Source organism: Aptenodytes patagonicus, chromosome 16, assembly GCF_965638725.1.
Source record: "Aptenodytes patagonicus chromosome 16, bAptPat1.pri.cur, whole genome shotgun sequence".
Classification (NCBI taxonomy): Eukaryota; Metazoa; Chordata; class Aves; order Sphenisciformes; family Spheniscidae; genus Aptenodytes; species Aptenodytes patagonicus.
Genome location: NC_134964.1, coordinates 299,125 through 315,271, shown reverse-complemented (window position 1 = coordinate 315,271; position 16,147 = coordinate 299,125). Strand labels below are relative to the sequence as shown.

The following is a 16,147-nucleotide window of genomic DNA, read 5'->3' as shown; positions in this document are numbered from 1 at the left end:
AAATGTACTACAAAATTCACAGGCACTTTCTGAACATAAGCAAAGGCTGGGGAGAAGCTGCAGAGCCAACAGACTGGCAGCTTGACAGGTAACCTGTGGAGCTGCCTGCACACCTTCTTAGTGCAACTGAGCAGCTCCACTTCTTCAGGCAACAAGAGAAAAGTGAAAACCATCTGCAAGGCACTGATCAAGCAGAGCAAAAGCTCATGTGACAGTCTGAGCCGTGGCTGCTGTGCTTACACAAGTCATACACCCATCTTCCCCTTTGTACTTCAGCAAGTAGTCCAGAAATAACTGGTGTATCATTCCCCATTACTGGCTCCTTATGGCATTACAGTCCGTACCGCAGGGGCACTTGAACAGTTAGGAAAAACCCTTAAAAAAACAAAGCAAGTGCCACCCTCCCATGCAGCTGATAGATACATGGTCTTCAATTCTGGAAGCGACCTGATCACTCCCTTCCCCCTCCTCATTATGCATAATGCCACACGTGCCAAGTGACATGGCTCCCCATTGACTTAGCTTGAAAGAGTAATTAATTCAGCCAGGCATGCCAAGATTGAACTATGGTGTTGAAGAGTGAGCGCTTCAGGCCAGAGGACACCTTACAGCTTTTCCCTCCCAGAGAAATTTAATATGCTATAAATTAAGTCAATCGGTTCTATTTTGGTCAGTTAACTGAAATAAGACAGATGCTCAAGTGAAGAATTCAATGTATATTTATTATTCACAGTTAATTACTATCTACCAAATGCTGCTGCAGAGTTAAAGGATTAAGTACATAGGCCTTTTTTTATTTAAACACTGATTTTTTTTTTTTTTTAATATATATACACACACAAGACATATGTCTGCAAGGCTGCATGATATACACCAATTCCAAAATAAGGAAACAATCAAATGGTCCAGGTGTAGAATGCCATAGATTCCTTTTCCAATCACTTTACAAAGAAGGAAGAAAGTGAGTGATAGCTAGCAAGGAGAGGGGGAGAAAGTAATACTCTACAGGATAGCTCTCTCTTTCATCTGCTGGAAAATTAAAGTGTAAGGCAGAGTCCATCTCAGGAATAAAACATTTGTAACACTTATTACAAAAAAAGGCACCCTCCAACAAAAGATTGCCCGCGCTTAGGCAGGGCGGGAAGAGATCTCCGCTGCAGTTTTTGGATTCGTTGGTGGGGTGAAGGGATCCAGCCAAATGGCCACCAAAAGGAAAAATAATGCAACTGAAGATTGGCACAGAGAGCGGTGCAGCTTGATTGCTTTCCTTTCCATCCAATTTAACGTCACACTGCTCTGGTGGAGGAGCAAATGGCCACAATAAATGCCATTATGGTGTGGGGTGGGGATTACAGTCATCACACAGCCTGCTGTGAATGGGGAGTGGGGTTGGGGGAATCTACTTCAACAGTAACACTGACCTGAGGAGGGAGGAGAAACTGGAGAACAGTGATGCCAACCCCACTTCTAAAGAGCAACACGACTGCAAATATTCCCTATCCAAGCCAAAGAAACAGGCTGATTACATGCATCACGTAGAAACATTCACTAATAGCATAAAGTTTTTTCAAGCACTATTTCTTGAGGTTTCTCTGCATTATAAAGTTTTCCATCAAAGGAATGTACATTTTATAGGACATCTCAGGGCTATTATTTCTCAAATTCCCCCCTTAACCCTCCCTCCCCAAAATACTCTTCCTCATTTTCCCTGGTCATAACTTCCCCCTTTCTCTTACTTCTTTTGAGGCTCCTGGTTGCAGCTCCCCACTTCTGAGCAGCCTAAGCTGCCACTTGAATGCCTTGATTTTTTTTTTCCTTGGAATAAGGAAAGTTGAACAGTAAGACAAATCTTAAGATTAAAGCTCCATCTCTGTTTGTAGATTTTTCTCAAATGTCCATTGATAAAACCAGCCTCCTTTACAACCTTCCCCCAAAAGTATTTATTTACACATAGGCAGAAAAAAACCCTCTGAAAAGCTCTGGACTGTCCTTTTAACTTAAAAAATAATAAAAAAGAAAATAAGGGAAAGGCACTATGGAAAAAAGTACAGAATGTGCTCAACCGTACACCTTTAAGAAAAAACAAAAAAGCTGTCAGCACAGCATTAACAGACTTCAGTTGTACATTGGAGTTTCTCAAAGAAGCTGTGACTCAAAAGAAAAAAAAACAACCAAAAAACAAAACAAAAAAGCCACACAACTCTTCTCCCTTCCCCCGCTTGGAAGCTGCTGAGCTTCATAAGAAAGTGCCAAAGGAGAAGAGACAATAAAAATTAGATTAACACCTCATCTTTCCCAGGCAAGAAGAGCTGAATGTTGAAGGCAAAAGCAGAGACTGATGATTTTTGTTTTTTTTTAAAGGCAGGACTGTGGATTTGGTTCTTCTCTCATGTCCCTTCATGTCAAATGAAGACCGTTTGCAGAGAGAGAAAATACCAGCAGAGTTTCTCCCTTTTCCTTTAACTGCATGGCTAGGACTTTATATGGCATTAAAACTTCATGCACTGATGGACAGAGGAGGAGGGGGAAACAAGAGTGAATGAAAGGGGGTAACCCAGGAGCAGCTGAGGAAATCTGTTATTTTCATTTTTTTCTCTTTTTCTTTTTTTTTTTTTTTTAAGATAAGTTTTGGTGTGTAAGTTGAACTCTTCCCCCCCACCCCGCCACCCCTGAAAGTCCGTACTGAGGAAGGAGGATCACCTCACAGTGAAAGGTGACTCAGGTTTTATCGCCGTGTGATTTTAGGTCACTGGCTGCAGTTAGGCTCTGTATGTGTATTTACTGTTTCTCTGGTTTCTTTAAATAATCTCTAATATTTATCTCTAGATGTTCCGGTTCACTGGGGTCACATAGTTGCGTGGAAACATGCCCGTCTGTCCATGGCAGGCTCCCTTCCACCAGTTGGGGTCAGAATTGTCAAGGACTTGGATAAAGTCTCCGCGGCGGAAGCCCAGCTCTCCTTCCTCCTGGGGATCAAAATCAAACAGGGCCTGAACGTATGTTGGTTGCTGAAAGGGGAAAGAAAAAGATACGCGAAGTGAGAATCATCCACAGCACTCGAGACATCTGCTCCCTCAGGCAGGAGCTTAACTTACACCAGAATTTAACAATGAACACTCGGGATGTTTCATTTCCCTGCAAGCCAGCTTCCAACATGTGTAACAAGATGCTTGAATAGGAAAGCATAGTCTATAGAAGACTAGAAAAAAGTCAAGTTTCTGTGAAAGAGCCAAAATAAAGATAGCAGATGATTCAGATGTTTTCCCAGTATCTTCCAGTCTTCATGACCTACTGTAAATCTGTACTCTATTGCAATACAATGGCCTTTTTACTTATTCATCCTGTTTTCACCAACTGACAGCATAATGTTACTAATCTACCTAACACTGTGATACACAAAGTTCCCCCTAAAAACTGGATGTTGGCATTTTACACATTTTCCTTAAAACTCTCCAGTATCAAAAAATTCTGTCGCAGAGCATTTTGCCTGGTCAGCAAATGCTTCCATTCTTATGGAAAAGCTAACAGTTAATTTAAAATGCATTTGCATTCTTAAAATCATGAGGCTAGGAAGGTATCTTCGTGCTTGTCATTTTCAGCCGGCTGTTTTCTCATCCTCTGTTTATCACTGACCCAACAGTGCAGAGCCAGATATTAATTCAGACAAACTGTGGCAAAGGGTGCCCGTGGCACCTGGAGAGCAGTACGAGTTCCACACCCCTTGTCTTCAAGCTAGAACTAGAGTGCTGCACCTGGAGGCAAAAGGAATTTATCCAAAATCAACAAAAGATCCAGTTACATCCAACATAACATTTTGATTGCCCTGGCAAGTGGATCAAAACAAAGAGCTAGGTATACTCAAGCTCCTCTGCTGGCACTTAGCAGTAGATTTTGGTTTCTCTTAAGACTGGCTAGACCCAAACCAGCAGGCTAGATATGTTCCATATGCCACTACCTGTAACCATCTCTTCAGGAAAGACCAGTACCAAAGCTTCACTGGCTACGGAGGGGTACAGTTCTGGCTATGAACCAGTACAAGTACAACTATCCTTTCCTACTATGTCCTAAAACAGGAGTAAACCCATTTTTAAATCACAGGAATCAAAGACCTTCCTGCAACAGCATCCATAAACATTAAGACAAGCCAAGTGTTCAAGCAGCAACAATAACACCTTTCCAGAACTGAAGGGGAGATTAGGAGTTAGCAGTTCGGCTTTGCACAAACATCCAGCTTATTTCCTAGTATAATTCTGGCTGCGGAATATAAAGATATGCTTCCACAGACAAGAAAAATGTCAGTCAGCTTCTCTCCATCCCTACTCATTTACTCTAAGATGCAATTGCTTTTCAGACTGTGGATTCAACAGTCTGAAAAGTACACTCTACGAGGACGCTTCTCTTACCTGTGGCACCTGTTCAATGTCCCGGAGAAATATTTGCTGGTTCCTGGAGACAGATGTGGATCTGTGATAATCTACCAGCTCGTTCAAAGAATTGAACTTCACCACCCAGAGGAAATACTTGCCAGCCCCATCTCTAAGCACCTTGAAGTGCTGCACATCATTTCCAAACCTGTGCGGAAAGAATGAAGAACAAAAAAAGCACATTATTAGTCACTGAGTACTCCTCTTTTGGGATCCTCAGCACAGAGTTTGGAACAAAAAGGTCCTTCAGGGCACAGTGAAAACTCTCAATAACATCGATAATATAGACACCAATTGGTTGCTGTAAAATGTCTGAAAATCACTTGTCAATTGTATTTTACAGAAATCAGTGATCAGAGAGATAGAATCCAAATACTGAGTTTATTTCGAAAAAAATCCTCCAAGCTTCACATGTGCTTTTCTTATAATAGGACTTCAGTTTAAAACCAGCTCTTCAAACCACTCTGAACTTGCAGAAGTTTGAGGTCTTTTCATAAAGGATTTCTGGTGCCACAACACTCTATCCTGGATGACATGCAGTATTTCAGCTTTTTATTTTACACTACATTGCCACATAGCTGGCATCCAGTACATGTACTTTTTGACTTATGTATGCAATCACTTGAGTCGCTGAAGACAGTGCACAGAATACCTCAGCCACATACCATGGACTTCGCAGTACAAGTGCAAGGTCACATTAAAGTAGCTGCACCATGGTGCCTTCCACTCCACATTCCCAAATACAAGACTTCAAAAGTCAAACAGTACAAGCGCTTTGCTTTAGCTCTTCACGCACAGCAATTTCACAACTGACTCGAGCCAATTTAGGTTTGTGCTACTCTTGCTATAGTCCTGTACTTCTCACTGTCTCATTCCCTCCCTCACACAGCACCACTGGGTGTGTGTGATAATGCAATACACAAGCACCAGTCCCATTATAGGTAAACTGCTGGGAAAACACTGCCACAGGGAGGGTAGGATTGTCTCTCTTGGCAGCCAGTCTGGACTTACGCAAAAGACTGTCTTGCAAAACAAAAGGATCTCTCTGGTCCTTCAAAAACAAAGAGCAGAAAATGCTCAAAAGGTGATGCTGCACATGGAACGCAGCAACTCCAATTCTGTGTTAACAGTTCTTTCTGACAAATGATGGCATTCAGTTGAAGCTACTTTTCCAACAATTTTACTCTGAATAAAGAGAAACTCCAAAGAGTCCATCGGGATTTTCCAGACAAATAGCACATCAGTATTTTTCCTTCAGTCTAAAACACTGAAAACAAGAGACAACTGTTCCCCACTTAGCATGCACAGCTTCTATACATTGGCTGAAAACATAGATGCTATCTTGGCTACAAAGCTAATGTGAAACAACACACGAGTGCTGCCTCTTCCTCAACCTGAGAGCTTCTCACCATTTCAAATCCTGTAGATCACTGTTTAAGAAAAAGACTTTTCCAAATTAAACAAGGGGGGGGGGGGGGGGGGGGGGGAGATCAGCTGAGACATTACCACCAGATGGCAACACTAATCTAAAAGGCAGGCAGAGCTATGCTATTATAACTTTATGTTTCTTAAAGGAATGCACTTTCTGGAATGAAGCTTCCATTCATATCTAGTATTCCAGCTCAGTTGATTGTATCCAAGACAGAAATATAAACATCTCTTAAAATCAGTGGCTTTAATCCAGTTTGTTGGTGTGACTCAGTGCTGTACAGGAGGACAAAAATTTGGTTACAGACCAAAGATGACCAGAAAACAAAAATCCTGCCGAGACAGATCACTGATAGCCACAGAAAACTAGGAATCATGCATGAATAATCAAAAAATATTGTTAGGATTCTAAAGAAAATCTTGTTCATTCCTGGTAGGAAAGGGGAAGATTACAGAACATAAAGAAAAAGGCAAAAATCAACTTCTGAGAACAGAATCCCTCCCACCCCAACCCACATTAAATTACATCACATACCCTTTCAAGTTTCTAATACCTCTATCGTACAGTGAATTCAGATGCGCAAGATAGATAGCATGGTATTTGTGGGCCATGGCTAGCTAGCAGGAACTCCTGCTGGTTAACAGCCAGTAGTACTTCTAGTAAGGTTATTCAAGGATGAGAACTGCTCCTCCTCACTTCACTGTTATTACACCAAGTTTCTCTACCAACATGGAATGCAGTTGTGAGAGATGGAAGAGGCCTCTGTTTTCACAGCTTCATGTCCCAGTGCTAGACAACATGAATATCCCCAAAGCATGTGCCAAGCAGACATGAAAAACATATCTGGAAGTGTACTACACAAAGAGAAAAGGTAGAGTAATAACTTGTACCGCAGAATAGGAATGAAGGAGGATGGGAGAGAACGTGTACACATTGGGCACTTTGTGGCTGTAAGGATGAGGAATGGGATCCACAAACAAACCAACAGATAGTGCCTGAGACTACATGAGCCAGACAGTGACATGCCACCAGGTCAGCCCTGTGGGCTCATTACAAACCACAGCATATATATTTGTTCTATTAAAGAGGAAATAAATAAGTATCACTAGAAGAACAGGAATGCTATAGGGCATCTGGAAGATTATTCCTGCTCCTCAGCATTGACAATCACCTGTCCTTTCCCCATAAGTCCAAATGAGCAGTAGATGGCCCGATTACCACATGATTGCTTCTGGGCATTACTTACTTGACTGAGAGGGAGAAGTCCCCAGGAGCACTCTCACTCTCCCTGATGAGGAAGGCACCATCGTGTCTCTGTTTGCCTAACATCTCTTCAGCCTTCGCTCGGGGAATCTTTCCAAAAAACCACCTGTGGAGTGAGGAAAAGAAAACAATAGGGAAAGTTAAGAATTTTAATCCTTTCACGGAAGAGCCAGACGTAGAAATTCACGCAGAGATGAAATGATTCCTAACAGAAATAACTACACTGCACCTCACTGCCACTCCAATACAGGCTACTGAACCATGTGGTTTTTCATGATGTTTCATCCTGGCAATGAAGCAACTGTGACTTGATAAGCAGGTGCTTGCAATAGCCCTATTTCACCCAATTTAGCAAAGCAGAGATGTGCTAAGACTGAAATCCTCAAATTACAGGATTTATTTTCAGAGGTGGAAAAAACCCTGCTCAAAATTTCATGCATTATTCACATTGTTTTGCACCCTATTGTATTTACAGTTTAGCATATAAAACATCACAACGAGAACCTAATGTACACAATTGCTTCACAGCAAAGTCCTGCTTTGTGAGACTAAGACGACTACTTTGGGAAATGGCTACTTTGGGAAATGGCTACAACCTTGGACAAAGTTAAAATGTCTACTGTGGTCTGCACTGGTATCTTAGTAATCAGGCCGCATAACCTGAAGTCAAACAGATTAAATGCCTAGCTCAAGGAAGAAACTAAAGTCCTTTCCTCTATCACTAAGGAATAAAGTCTCATGTGTCTACATGCAAAGTTTTAATTGTCCAAACTGTATGATGCCATCAACTCGGAGACACAAAGAAGTCCCGCACTGGTGGCTGGTCACTACTGAACTTCCCTATGATATAGCAGCATTTATTTCACTATTAGTACCCAAAGATAATCAGTGGGGAGTAATTACAGTCTCCTTTATTACTTATGCCTCCTAAGGAGAAGCCACCCATGCCTTAGTCATGATTTGCAGAGCAGACAATATAGAAAATTTAAGTTATTAAGGATTAAACAGAAACATCACTATTCTAGCGGGTAGGAATCTAAAAAAAATGTAGTATTTGCAAAATGCAAGGGAAACACTGGGCGTTCACTCACAGGTTTCTCTTCAGAAACATCACAGCTCTAGAAACAAGATCCTCTCTATGGATTGACCCATCCTGCACAAGTGGAAAGTGCGTTTTGTATCAAAACCAATTTCTAGTCTCTTTTAGATCAGGTGGTAAGACACGACTACTTCAGCAGAGAGAATGAGTAGCTTCATTCAGCAGCTGGTTGGTCCTGCAGCCCAGAGTCCAATCTTTCTGACCCCTACCAGAGCACTGTGGTCAAAGACAGGTATCGTGTCAGAAAGCTAAGGCAGGTGACAGGAGTGGAGTTACATGCAGACCAAGTGAGAAAAGTTCCCTCAAGGTCTCTCTGCTTCATTGCAGAGGAGTGCTGAGCTGGGCATGCAATCCTGTTCTAGGAAAGATGCTGATAATACTTGTTTCAGTAGCCTATTTTCTTGCTTTCTCCTACAGTCAGGACAATCTAGCAGCTTTCACATAAGCAGTCACATGAAATAGCTGCACCATCAAGCCACATCTGAAATTCTTGACAGCTGCACAGAAGTCAAAGCCACAGGCTGACCACCTCCATGACACCAAGGGCGAACCTACCTCAGGCAACCAGATCGTCAGCACTGACCAACAGCCCCTGGTCACCAGATTCTTACCCACATTTACATTTGCATTTCCAGACTAATCCGAGATTAAAGGCAAACAAGGGTTGAGTGCTAGGTCACATGGCGTGGGAAAAGCAGAACCATCTTCACAACCAAAAAGTACAGCTTTCAGTTCTGAGTAACAGATCACACAGGATAGAAGCACTTACCACAGCCTATAACCATGCAGATAATTGACCTTAAAGGAGAACATTTAGTAACAAGAGCTCTACTCACAAAGTTTACTTTCTACACTGAAGGTTTTGGTGCAGCAAAAAGACAGAAGTTACAGAACCCTCCCTGAAACAGAGTCGTTCTTAAGAGAAGTTGAAGCTTTCATGAAATCACAAAGTCACCCCAGATCTCCCTCTCTAAGAAGAAGAGATCTCTAGAGGTGAAGGAGGACCCGATTACTTGATTACCAGACTCTCCAGCTACTGGCAGCCCTCGCTCCTCTCACTGGCTGTCTTCAGTATCTGCTCACCATAGGAGGCTACACAAAAACACATCCCTGTATTATATCAAGGAAGATAAGTCCACAGATGTATTTCTACTATATACAACATATTCAATAAAACAACTCTAGGACATCCCCTTTGTACAAGGAGTATTCACTCCATTTAGCTATGCAGCTCCATTATGAAAAGCATTTTTGCACTGAAAATGATATATCTTGTTTACAAACTCGGTTTCCATGATCACCTAGACATGTTTTACTTGCTTGCAAGTCTTGTTGTGTACTTTTTATCCCCTGGAATGGAACGGAAAGGCTTTCTCCCACAACCATCCTACTTCCAGTGATAGAGAACTTCATGGCATTTAGTACTTTCCTTGTGGTTTAGCAGCTGTGCTGCTTCTCTGTACCCGAGGTGGTGGCAGAGACAGCAGAGGGAGTGTTTACCTGTCTCTCACTGCACTCTGCTCCCTTCAAAAATCAACCGAGAGAAACCATTATGTGAAACTCCTTCAGAATTCAAAGGTAGTATTTTGTGTCCTGGGCTTTTGGCACAATTGTCAGAAAGATAAGGAAGTCTTTAATTTTGCCTCTGCCACATGTTACATAAAGCAAGCTTTCTGTTATGAGTTTAGGTATCTTGCCATAGTTCTTGTTTACAAAGTGTTTTAATCCTGTTTAGTCCTCAAATAATTCTCAATTACTCACATGTGACTTGGAAATGAAAGCCTCATCTTAAAAAAACCACAATACCTCACCCATCTCTGTAAAATAGAAGGAAAGCCTGAAAGACCTCAACAGAACTGCTATAATCCTTCCTGAAGCCTCAGAAGTATACCCTATTTTTCCCCTAAATTTTACTGAATCACTACAAAAGTAGAAGTGTACAATTCAATTAAAGGAAGTAACACTTCCAAAGTAACAATATCAAATTCTTAAAGTTTTCTGCCAGCTGTTTCTAAGGCACTTTAAATAGACTAAAAATCTTTCACAATTCTTGAACTCCCTTGCAGTTTTGTAACTTCACTACCACTTTTGCCATTCAAAGTAAAAGGAGCTTGAATTCTAAATATAAAAAAGATGAAAAGAAAACCCCATAGATGAAAGAAAAGTAAGTTATTTTGAAGGACTAGCGTCTACTTAAGAACACACTTGTAAAGCATCAGAAGTATTGTGCACATATGAATCTTTGCTACAGAATGACTGAAAAAATTAACAAAAATCACAGCATGTCCAAGAGAATTAGGCCAAAGAAACTGACCACAACATTCCCACAGCTTCCCTGCTGAAGGGCTAAGCTTGATAACGCTTGTCTCCAACTAGCTTTGTAATGTAGGTGAAACTCATCCAGTCAGCACTGCAAAACCAAATCCAGGCATTACCACTGATGCTGCACAGCTAGAGGGAGATGCACTGATTGGTACAACACAAAGTTCACATTGCATTCAGACTCATTTCAATTGGCACCTTGGCAATTCTTTTGGCTTTACTTCCCACAACCACTTAGCTTGGCTGATTTCCTCCACATCAGTTACAATACTGCGAAGTGAGACTTCAGCAATATCTTCAAGAAAAGCTGATTACAAGCATAAACACTTGAGATACATACACCATGAGTCTGATCCAGGCTGTTTCATAAACGGCAAATTCTTCCCCTGCCTCCTTAAAGAGAGAAAGGTAGTCCTGCTACTGAACTGCACTGTTGTGCCTTCACAGGAAGCCTCCCTGCCCAGAGTTTCCTGCAGCTCTTCTGAGTATCATGCCTGTATCTACTTACATCTTTGCTTTGTTAATTGATGTGGCAATTCGGATTAACCCTTCAGAACCCAGGTGACTCAGCTGGTGACTGAGAGGCACCACATTTTCCTTTCAGCTTCATTTGCTAGTAGTTGCAAAGCAAACTGGAAGATTTGCAAAATACAAGCAAGAAAAAACGCTGCATTTAAGACTAGCTATGGGGCTGGAGGATTTAAGTCTCAGATCCTAGGACAGGATTTAAAGCCATTTTCAGTTGCTTTCTTTCCAAATCCTCTTGAAAAGCTCTTGTGCCACCTTCCCACAACACGGTTTGATACCAGTCTGAGAAAAGGACCATTCTCTTTCTCATACCTGGTCAGCTGCCTGTAATTTGCTTTTTGTATGACCTGCTGGACTACTTAGAGAGCTCTGCATTACAGCTAAGCTAACATTACACTATAAAAACTTTTGCAGAATTTCCCAGGGTTGTTAATGCACTAGTTAAGATTCCCAGCATTGCTGACACATGGAGCTAACTCCATCCAGCTGCCATCAGCAGTTTAAACATCTTCAGAAAAGGTCAAATGAACTATGCTTAAAAAGCACTACCGAATTCACCCACCTGCAGGCTCAGATATTGTTCATTACCCTTTGATATCAAAAATTGAAAAACTGACAGTTCTATCCCTCTAAAACAAAATACCATGGATGATTACAGAACAAACTGATCATCATCATCATCACAGGAGACATGACCGCAGTATAACTCAAATGCCTGCAAAACTGTTATGAGAAGATGTATGATTATTCAAATCAATGAGAGAGAGAAATAGCAATGTACATTTGTCATCCCTAGTGGACTAGCATGATCAGGGTAAACTAGACGTGTTACTGCAGCAGACAAGGCTTTAAACAATTTCAGAATTTTCTTGTGCATCCTTGCTTCGCTTCCCACTTGGCTGCACTAAAGCAATATACCTCCTCTCCTTCTTGGGACACAGTCCCTCAAAAGCTTCCTTCTGCTATTTCAAAAAAGCCCTTAGAAAAATAATTCTTGATTGGATTTAATGTAATATCTTCATGATATAGTTACAGCCAACAATTAACAAATCAATCATCAGTTTTTGTGGGCAACTGAACCACTACAGCTCCTCGTAAAAACCCTGATTACAGGTTTTGCTGCTCCTTCCTAAACCTTTATTCCCCTTTGAATCTGTTACCCAGAGCTTGCTGTTTTCTTGTTCGGATGTTGAAGGATCTCAAAGGTTGGCAAAACCAGAGTTTAGTAGAAGACAACAGAAATACATGAACTGATACAAAGAAAAACCCAGTCATGAAACACTACTGTTTTGATATGCTTGATTCTTTATATCTAAGAGGAAATGTTCAAAGTAGTTACTCAAATACAGTTCTCTGGAGTTACAAGTCAATGCAACTATACTTGCATAAGAGTACACACTCTTTGAGGTTGGCCTGTTTTGCAGGGAAGGTGTTGGACCAGATGAATGTTAGAGGTCCTGTCCGACCTAAATTATTCTGTGATTCTATACTCAGGATGTGACATAGATGTATTAAGAGTTCAGCTCCAAATATCCTTAAATATTTTTCTGGTGAGCTCTGAATGCCACAATTTTTATTCTTATCTGCTACGCTAAGTAAAATAGAGAATCACCACAGGAACACAGTCACTTTTTTTCTTGGGGCAGTGGTGGTGACAATTCTCTACTAAAGCATTTTCTGCTGGTTTAGACCTGCTACCCCCAAGGTCAGTCTGTCTGACCCTACAGCAAAACACCAGAGCAACCACCAGAAAAGCTTCCAAAATATCCCGCTATATAGCCAGCTGTGAAATGAGTTACAGTGCAGAACACTGCAAGTTGCAGCCAGAGATACAACTCGATAGCCATCCTTTATCTATCCATACATTTTGGTACCTGGTAAGGTACTCTTTGCAAAGTACAGCAAACCTCCCTTCTGTTTGAGAGGATGCGCAAAGTAAGATCAAGGGAGCCTACCACCAGAGCTCTACTTACGGATGTGGTTTCATTTCTATGTAGTTCTTGGGAATGAAGCCATCTTTTCCATTGAGTTCTGCCTTGTACCAATTTTGATCGCATTCTTCATTCAAAACCTGAAGGAAACACCAAAAAAAAAAGCTTACCACATTTCAAGATACAGCGAAACTGATGAAGGTACTAGCTTACTCTTCCCATTCTTGTTTCAAAGACTGCTCTTCTAAGATGAACCTATAAAAAATGGTGCTAGTCATCCTGCTCCACTGCATCTCATGAGCTTTCAGAACTGTGGTAACAAAAAGCTGGACGAGTAATTTAAAATAGCCAAAGGATTTTAGTGCCAAAACCCCCTGCTTTAGTAAGAAAGTCACTGTAAGTCCACAGGTACTTTTAACAACATAACTAGACTGAGATCTGTGCCAAAGATTAAGTTGGTTGTCATCGCCAAAAAGTTCTGTCCAAAATCTGCAAGCCAAGAAATTCTGATTCTTTATCACGTCTAATCACTTTTTCCTGAATTCAGCTGACAAACCTGATGCTTTCAGCATAAACATGATTTTATCCAGCTTTTCTGCATTTGCACTGGTTGCACACTGGATATGTTAAAGATTATAGGCAACATCTATATTATAGAGAATTTTACAAAAAAACCTCCCTCATGACAACATTAGCACAGGCCCAGCTGCAGATACAACTGGCAGCTTCAGCTGGTTTTGCCCATACAAGTTAAAACCAGGTTAAATTGGATGGCAGAAACAGTGACTTGCCTGTTGAGCCTTTTTGATGTTAATAAAGCAAGTTAAACACATACAAACAGCAACTGTAGATGAACAAAGTTGTTTTTTTTTTTAAAGGGATACTTTTCTTACTGTAACTTTATTCTAAAATGAATGAAAGATCAGGCGTCACAAGAGAGGAGCCATGTGAATAGGTAGCTTTAAAAAGCACAAATTGGTACTTCAGAGCATACTTGCTCTAAAAACTTTGCTGCTTTATTTTTCATTGAATTTCCGTCAACCAGTACAGTGCAATAGGCAATCCTGATACGCTGACTGAAAGTAGTCTCTCGAATATAGTAGTATTATGGTCTGTAAATAAAGCCATGCTATAGTTTGAAACTACCCCTCCTCAAAAAGATTTTATTTGGTGTTGGAAGTAAACATTGCACAGAACCTGTCCCCCCCTTTAAAATTAAGCACCACAACAACACTTTTCCCCGAGCACTTTCATTCCTTCTCAGCTTTCTGATGTTCTTTTTTAATTTTGTGACAATGGCCAACAAAAAGCTGGATCAGAGTTGTTTGGCGTTTTTTTTTTTTTTTTAAATCTACTTAAAGCCTCAAGTCACAAAAGTATCACATGATTAGCATTGCCTGAATGCAGGAAGATGAGGAAATGCAAAGAGAAAGACAACATGAACGCAGATCCAGAGATCACATACTACATACGCACACAGTTATGGTGAAGATATTCACCAAAAAACCAAAATCTTCATGAGCAATTATTACTGTTTCTGACTTTTTTTTTTTTGCTATCTCACTATGTTTCTTTTTTGGAAGGGTGATGAGAGGAAATAAAAAAAAAGGAAAAGCAGACAAGAATTTGCAAATGAAGGCCTTAAAATTCTTACAGCTGATGGGAGTACTTCAGAAAATTAAACTCTAAAGATCAATGTTTGCTGCCTTTCAAAAATAGGTGACGTATCAACACCCTAATCTGCCTCATTGCTGACTGCTACATATAAAAGAGAAAAACCTCAACACCTACTGAAATGAAATCTGGTCAACCAAAAACAGAACAGAATCCGAATCTCCTCAGTGAATTACAGTGAGTAACAGTTACCTGCCTGTTCCTTAACTCCCAACTGAAGAGGCTGATGGTAGGATGTACATCCCCCAGGTGCCAGCACTTCCACTGGGGAACTAGCACAGTAGCAGGGCCACATCTACAGAACTTCAGGTGAGCAAAGATACGCACCTTTATGGCCCATTTCAGGATATTTTCAGTTGAAGAGACTAATTCTTAAAAGATCCTAAGTACTTTTATATGGATAAAAATATTCAAGCTATCTTTTGTGCAGTTACTACTGTGGGCTTCCATTTATTTATTTACAAGCACTGTTTTAGCATGCATTACAGTTCAGTCATTTAGCAAGGATAATATGACCACAGGTCATGAGCAGTTCAAGTGTGGCTCTGCTACAGGCTCTGAGGTAAAAGCTTGCACAAGGAGAGTTGACGCAGATCAGCTGATGTCTGCTGAATTGCCTTTAAGCAAGAAAACGGTGCACATCTCTCAACCACTGTACTGACTGCAAGACAGCGTTCTATGCAGAAACTGATTCAACTCCAGAATATGAAATATAGGTAGATGACACCAGTAGGCAGCTCCAGGATACTGAGCAGGGAAGATGGAGATTAAAAACAGGTATGTAAAAAAGTGAATTGCATAGAGACTAGGGAGACAGAGGGCAGAGGCTGAAGCCCAGATCTATAATTCAGTCATGCAAAGATTTCAGCACATAGCTTGAATGACCAGGAAGTTTGGTTGTTATATACCTAAGCCGCCATCACTAGAGTAATTTACAATACAACAGAACACAAACATGACTCATTTTGATGTGATTTCTAATAAGCCAAATCTTATGCAATAGTGTGCATTCCTTTATCAAAGATAGCACAGATCAAGCCTTTGATAAGATTGTGTACTGCAAGCTCATTTCATTACTGTCAGAGAGCAGTTAAGGGATATGGCAGTCTTCTTTTTCCAGGAATAAAAAAAAAAACAGGTAAATGGTAACTTCATATGAAGGACAATACCACATATTTGCGCTTTTGGCAGTAGGTATTAAAAATTATCAGAAATTCTAATGCCCAGATGAAATTATTTTAATGAGTTTTATCTTGCTCTGAAGATACGCTAATAGATTTGGAGGAGCCAAATCACATAGGGCTTGGGGTACTCATTAATGCTTGGCCTGAAGCCAAATGCCAGTCAGGGGGCATTGCTGAAGCACGCATTAAGCTTTGCGACCGGAAAAAAATAGCTGGATAAAAGGCATAGTAAGGTGAACTGCCTACACATATGCATAAACAACCTGTTCAGGGGACTTCTGCTGTAATAATGA

The 16,147-nt window shown here is 40.8% G+C and overlaps 1 protein-coding gene across 1 annotated transcript in view; it reads right to left on the bottom strand.

The window, feature by feature from the left end:
- Positions 1-701: 701 nt before the first annotated feature.
- Positions 702-16,147, bottom strand: part of GRB2 (growth factor receptor bound protein 2) — a 54,188-nt gene continuing 38,742 nt past the window's right edge. Inside the window, exons 3-6 of the mRNA XM_076353483.1 lie at positions 13,039-13,136; positions 7,100-7,222; positions 4,404-4,572; positions 702-3,008 (exon numbers count right to left, since the gene is read on the bottom strand). Of these exons, the coding sequence (XP_076209598.1) occupies positions 2,823-3,008; positions 4,404-4,572; positions 7,100-7,222; positions 13,039-13,136 (576 nt within the window). The 3' untranslated portion in view covers positions 702-2,822. The remainder of the gene's footprint in view (positions 3,009-4,403; positions 4,573-7,099; positions 7,223-13,038; positions 13,137-16,147) is intronic.